The 6,794-nt window shown below is 67.5% G+C and overlaps 1 protein-coding gene across 1 annotated transcript in view; it reads right to left on the reverse strand.

Moving 5' to 3' along the window:
* Positions 1–4,544, reverse strand: part of HAP1 (huntingtin-associated protein 1) — an 11,735-nt gene extending 7,191 nt beyond the window's left edge. The window contains exons 1-3 of the mRNA XM_010585722.1: positions 4,475–4,544; positions 3,128–3,274; positions 2,440–2,631 (exon numbers count right to left, since the gene is read on the reverse strand). Of these exons, the coding sequence (XP_010584024.1) occupies positions 2,440–2,631; positions 3,128–3,274; positions 4,475–4,544 (409 nt within the window). The remainder of the gene's footprint in view (positions 1–2,439; positions 2,632–3,127; positions 3,275–4,474) is intronic.
* Between the last annotated feature and the right edge of the window lie 2,250 nt (positions 4,545–6,794).

Genomic DNA, 6,794 nt, shown 5'->3' on the forward strand with positions numbered 1-6,794 from the left:
GGGGCCGGGAGCTGCCCGCTCCCCCCTCGCTCCGCCGCTGGGATGGATATCGGCTCGCTGCGGCTGGAAGCTCCCCCGGGGAGTTTTGGGAACGCGGTCCCCCATCAGGGCGTCCTGGAGGGATGCTCCCCACCAGGCACCCCAGGACCAGGCTCCCCGTTGGGGGACACCTGGGGACCCATCGGGACAATCCTGCTCAGCCCTGGGGTGCCGGTGCAGCTGGGCTCTGTGTCCCACCTCTCGTCCCCCAGCTTGTGGACGCGCAGCGGGCACCGGGGTCCCCACGGATGGTGGTGAGCGCTGGCTGCTGAGAGGGGACGCTGAGGGGTCACTGGGCCCTGAGCAGCAGCTTTGCAGGGCTGGCCCCACGGGTCATGCACAGGCAGCGGCTTTTGCCCCTTAGGAGGGACAAGGAGAGGTTTCGAGTCCTTCATCCAAACCCAGGCTGCATGCAGGGCTGGGGTTCCCCTGACGGTCAGGTTACGCCACAGTACGGCCTTTGCCAAAGCTCCCTGCCCGTTGCCTGGCCAGCCTTGCTCTTCTACCCCAGGCCTGGGTCCCCCCATCATCACTGACACGGATCACCACAAATCCTGCACACGCGGGTGCCCAGTGAGGTCCTGAGACCTGCTAGGTCCCTGACTCGGGAAAGGGCTTTTCCATCCTCCTCCAACCTGCTCCACTCAGCACCCCCACACTCTGAGCATGGGCTGGCATGAGCCTGCTCCCCCCCGTGCCCTGTCCAGGCTGCCCCATGCTCCCTGGCTGGCACCCCCAGCTCCCCCACAACCATACTTGTGCAGAGGCAGCACCAAAGCAGGAGAGCTGAATAAATCATGCTGTGCTGAATTATGGAGGAGCTGCCTGGCACGTAGCACAAGCCTCGTGGGCGGGAGGGCAGCGGGGCTGCGCCGAGGACCCCATGCCACGGCACCACGGCACACTGAGCATCATACTGGTAATGCCAACGTACACACTGCCTGCCCCCATCACCTGCCTCAATGCCGTTCCTCATTAGTACCGAACTAATGGGTGAATTGATGAGGCTGGGGCTGGAGCTGCCCCTCATCAACACACGATGCCCTTATTTGCCTGCTGGACTCCCACCCGATGGGATCCTGACCCCAAACCACGTCCTACTGTAACCACCGGACCCCTCCTGGAGCTGGGGCCAGGGCCAGGCACCCTCAGTCCCAGCTTCTCCCTCCTCCTTGCACCAGTGTTTCTCCTCCCAGTGATGGCAGAGGGTGAGGGCAGGGACCCAACCAGCAAACCTGGGCACCCACCCCCCAGGGACCCCAAGGACACAAGTGTGCGTCTTGGCATGGACAGGCAGGACCCGCTTCTTCCTAATCCCCTGCCTGGGGATTTGCTCCTCCGGGCAGGTCCCCTGCGTTTCTGCGCAAGCAGATTACAGGGGGCTATTTCTGACGGCAGCTTAAAGGTTTGGGTAAAGGGATGAGGCAGCGCGGGCCCCCTCCACGCCGGCACATGCAAGTGGCACTGGAGTCATGGAGAAACGTGACCCGTGGGGGTCCCGGGGCCAAGCACGGCTGTCCCCATGGAGAGGGGATGGGGATGCCCGGGGTCCTACTGAGCGGGGTGTTCCCTGCCCTGTGGCAGGCAAACGGGGTTTGAGGTTCAATCCCTTGCACTGTTGCTGCAGGGTAGGGGGGTGCCGATGGCTGGGGGGGGCTGCACCCCGCTGCCTGCTGACCAGGGAGGGGAGCAGCCCGATGGGGAAGGCTGCAAGCACAGGCAGGGCACGAGTCGCCAGCCCAGCCTGTCGCAGGCGGCGGGGGGGAGCTGGGGCGGCAGTGGGGCCAGGGCCTCAGCCCCATCTGTCTCCTGCTGCCCCACATCCATCCGCCATCCCCTCTCTCTAATCCTGTCCCCGCCACACGTAGGCCAGAGGCAGAAGCAAAGCAGAGATAATCTGTCTGTGCCCCCCGCTGAACCCCGACCCTGCCCCAGGAACGGGCCTCGCCGCAGCGCCGTGGGGCATCGTCCCTGCCCTACCACGGCGGCTGTGGGTGTCTCCCCCCGGGCACCCACACCCCATGGCTCCAGGGGCTTTGCTGGCAGCAGCGGCCCCGTGCCCCCCTCGGCCGCTCCAGGCTGTCATGTTTGGTGGGCCAGCAGCACTGGGGGCCACCGGCGCACTCTCCACCCCAGAGAGCCACGGCAAAGTGCGGGGGGAGCAGGGACGTGCAGGGGGTCCCGGGAGATGACAGGAGCTCTCTCTGAGAGTCCGGCTCAGCTCAGCAGAAGCTGCTCCCAGAATTAGCCCGGGATGTTCTGGGCGAGGAAATCCAGCCCGTCAATCCCATTAGGGGCGATTAGCTCGTGTGTTGCCCTCGCGGCCCCGACCCACCCCGGCCGGTGCTGCCTGCACCCCGCTGCCCTCACCGGCCCCACGGCGCGGGATGGGGCACTCACGAAAGTACTGCAGGGTCTCCTCGATCTGCTGGGGGGTGAGGGGGGCCACGGGCTCCGGGGGGCCAGGGGGAGCACGCAGCCAGTCGTCATGGTCGTAGTGAAAGATGGTGTCAGCCCGCAGCGTGTAGCGGGGCAGCTGCTGGCCCAGCAGGCTGATGATCTCCACCTCGGGGACATCGCCGCTGCACAGGTCTGGGGACAGAGGGGCACAGTGTCAGCCACGGGTGGGGGTCACTCAGGAGGAGGGTGGCGTGGGGGGGGCCTTGGCGGGGGAACGCTTCCTGCACCCCTCAGCCCACTCTGTCCCCTCAGGGTTTGAGGCTGGTGCCACTAGCCAGCTCGGTCCCCAAAGCCACTCGTTGTGGGGACTGGGGTTCCCCCCCTTAGGGTGGCACACAGGGACCCCCGCCCTTGCTCCCGCCTCACCCCCCCGCTTTCTGCGGGCAGGGTCCTGCTGCCATCTCCTGGCCACGGTCTGCCCGGCCGAGCGGCGCTGGGGACAGCAGGCGAGGGATGCCAGCGTGGGGCGAGGGATGCCAGCATGGGGCGAGGGATGCCGGGATGGTGGCTCAGCTCCGGCCACACCATGGGGACAGGACGAAGGACCAGCCCGGAGCTGCCCCAGCTCCCCGCCCCCCTCACCCCAGTCCCCAGGGCTACCCACCGGCAACCGCCCACCTCTACCCACCGGTGATGGTCGCAGCATCGCGGCGTCTGCCCGTGGCCGACCCGTGGGACGCAGGGCCGGTGTGGAGCAGGGCAGCAACGGGCGAGTCCGGGCTGGGCTGGAGGTGGCAGGTGGGTGGGCGCTGGCTGGGGGGGGTCTCTTGTGGGACTGCGGTGTCCAGTTTGGCTGGCGTTATGGGGGGGGGCCGGCTGCCATGGGGAGAAGCGCCTTCCTCTGTGGCTCCCTGGAGCGGCACTGGCAGGCAGCAGTCCCTTCTCCGGCCCCTGCCTGGGGAGAAGGAGCTGTTAGGGTGATGCTCTAAGGACCAGGGACACATCCTGAACCCCATGTTCAGGCATCCACATGTCCCCTAGCATCCTGCCAGCTGGCCAAACACCCTCTGCAGGGACAATGTCTGCCAGGCCTGGGGCTTGCGGAGACCTGGACAGCATGGCCAGGGCTCAGGTGTCCCCGCTCCCCAGCCAGCCTGTGGCCTGCTGTGGGGACAGGGGGACCATGGGAACAGCCAGCACCGGGGCGGGCCCCAGCTCAGCCCCCACCTGCTGCTGAATGCGGGGTAGTTTCAGGGATGGCGCCGGGTCAGCATACCTGCTCAGCACCGCCTCTGCGGTGGCCAATACGTGACACAGGGGGCTCAGCACCAAAGCAAACACTTGGTGATATCCGGATCGGTGTCAGTGCCAGACAGGGGAGAGGATGCTCCGAAGGGATGGGGCAGGACCCTGCTCCCCCTGGGCTCGCTGCTGGGTCCTGCCTGCAGGAGCGGGCAGCGGAAGGAGCTGTAGAGCCACTGGGCAGTGGGTGGACACGGCTGCAGTGCTGGCAGGAGCCCTCGGGAGCCCCACCTCAGAGAGCAAAGTTCAGCTGTGATCCTCCACCCCATCAGCACCAGGATGCAGAGCAGGCACCTGCCGTGTCGCCCAGGGCAGGGCTGGGCAGCATCCACGGCAGTCCCATCCCAGCCATAAACACATCACGAGACAGGCCATAAAACCAGCACCTTCCTGCCCTCCTGCCACCTCCAGTGGGCCTGGCTTGGGCTGCAGCCACTGCTGGCACTGCCGCCTCTCTGCCCTGGGGGGGGGGGCAGAAGCCTCCTGCGCAAGCCCCGTAATGCATCTCCACCCCTGCTCCCACCCCCACCGCGGTGGGTGCTGCGGCACCAGCAGCCCCTCATCCCTGGCAGCAGGTTCTTGCCAGGGCACCACTGCCCTCCCTCTTGGCACGTGCTCATGGCTGCTGTCACATCCACAGCACCCAGGCCACCCTGCACCTCCCTCCAGCGAGGCCGGATCGTCCCTGGCACACAGGAGGGGCACGAGGCAACACAGACACCCCGAAACACACCCGCAGGCCCACAGTCCTCTGCCCCACAGCACCAGGACCGCCAGACATAGGCGGCCCAATCCTGTACCATGCTGCCCAGAGAACAGCTCCCCAGCCCCAAACCTGCAGACCCTCTCCCCCCCAGCTTCTTCCCAGAGAAGGAAGGGGACCCACCGTGCCGAGGTGCCGGGCTGCTGCTGCCCCCACTCCCTGTGCTGCTGCTGGCTCTGGGGAGGGAGCCTGGCCGGTGAGTCAGCGCTCAGCGGGGGCTGCCAGAGCCCTGCGTCTCCTTTTGGCTCAGCTCCTGCGTGTACATTAACTCTCCCCAGGGGGGACCTCGTTCAGACATGTGCGAGCAGCTCCCATCGCCCCCGTATCCCGCCGTCTCCCACCCCCGGCCACCAGCGCTGCCGGACGACCTGGGGATCTGCCCCACGGGGGCTGGCGGGGAGCTGGGCGAGAGCAGGAGGATGGCGGACCCACGGCACCAGCCGGAGACGGTGGGCCAGGAGAAGCGGGACCCTGGCTTGGCCCGTGCCCGGGTGCACGTGCAGACCTGTGCTCGCTGCTCTCTGCCCTGCCCTGATGCCGTCATGCAGCTCCTGCCCGGGCACCTCCCTGCCTGCGCAGCCTCACGGCAGGGCCAGGCTGCCCTGGGTAAAGGGTAGGGGCTAGACCCGAAGCCCCTTCCCCACCCTGCACCCGGGTGCCGACACTCGGCAGCAGCTGAGTGGCACTGGGGTGGCTGAGCTCGCTCCGAGCTATTTTTTCCCTTCAGCTGCTGCGGCAGGAGCCTGGGGCTGGGGAGGGGAGGCTGCTCGTGGCGAGGAGCCTCCGCAAGTGCCTGGGTCGGGGGGGCTGCAAAGCAGCAAGGCCAGCATGCGGGTTGAGGGTGAGGGCAAGGCGGTGGCTCAGTCCTGCCACTGGGATGGGGGCAGTCCTGCCCTGCCCCGGCCGAGGGGATGTCCCCAGAGGGGTCCCTGCAGAGCCCCCCGGGCTGGGACGGGGAACATCCCTGCTGTTGTACAGAGGAGGGTATGGACACAGCCGGGCTGTGGCTCCCGCATCCCATTAGATCCTGTCTGGATGCTCAGGCGACCCCGGGAGGCAGCAGCTGCCTGAAGCATTGTCCAGAAATGGGTCTCTCCCTACACCCGAGGCCATCGGGGAACGGACTCCTGCCCCAGCAGTTCATCCTGCGTGCTGCCTGGCTTCCCAGCTGGAACAGCCTCCCCAGCCCCCAGCTCAGCCGGGGCTCCATCACCTTTGCTCTGTCATGACCCCGCAGCACCCAACACTCTGCCCCTGCCGCAGACCTCGCCGTGACTGACGACCCCATGGGTTCTCTGTGCCCAAGGGGCTGAGCCCTCCGCTCCGTTCCCCCTGCAGAAATACTCTCAGCAGCGTCAGCCTCTTCCCGAAGAGCAGGAAAACCCTCCCTGCTCCTGCACAGACTTCCTGGTTCAGGAACCGGGGACGGAGAAGCGCAGCCAGACCCCAGCCGCTGCCGCCGAGCCCCCTCCGCAGCCAGCCACTGCTGCGGCCAAACCACCCCCCGGGACCCCAACCCTGCCACAGGCCCCTGGCTGCTAATGCTGAGGGAGTGGGAAATCCCACCTAGGCGAGGAGCGAAGGCTTCGGCAGCAAAGCGTGGAAATGTGTTATGAGTGTCGGAGCCCACGAGCGGGGCCATGGGGGGAGCTGAGCGCTGGGAGAAGGGGTGAGATGAGGCAAATTCTCTGGGGGGCTCAGGCAGCCGCTGCCTTTGACACCCCCGGGGGACCAGTGGGGACTGGATGGGCACGGTCTGGGGCTCACCCGCTGGGGCTGCCCGGGGACTCGGGGTGCCCGGAGGTGCCGGGGGGAAGTGGGACATCGTGGGGAGCTGCAGGCACAGCGCACCCCATGAGAGTGGGAACCCGGCATGCCCCGGAGCCGGGAGCGGGATACTGGGAGAGCTGGGGGCTCGGTGCAGTGGGGGATGCCGGGAGGTGCCGGAGCTCAGTGCATGGGGGGTGGGGAGGGTCCTGGTCGGTGGCTCTCGGTGAACTGGGGGGTCCCGGGGCACGGGGCACACTCACCGCTGGGCGCTGCTCCTGGTGCGGCGGCGGAGCGGGACCCTCGTACCTCGCTCCCGCAGCTCCGCCGGTAACAAAAGCCGCTCCCTGGGCAGGTGCGGATCATGGCCGAGCATGCCGGGACCTGTAGTCCGTCCTGCCGCCTGCTGGGGCACCCCTCCAGCCCTCCCCGGGGGGTGCAGCTCCCTGGGAGACCCCACAAGCAGCTCTGGCTGTCCTGGTACAGGTGTCCTCTGGCTCCACTCCCCCCGCTCAAAAATCCA

This window comes from Haliaeetus leucocephalus, unplaced genomic scaffold (genome assembly GCF_000737465.1).
Source record: "Haliaeetus leucocephalus isolate CR32 unplaced genomic scaffold, Haliaeetus_leucocephalus-4.0 Scaffold110, whole genome shotgun sequence".
In the NCBI taxonomy this organism is placed as follows: Eukaryota; Metazoa; Chordata; class Aves; order Accipitriformes; family Accipitridae; genus Haliaeetus; species Haliaeetus leucocephalus.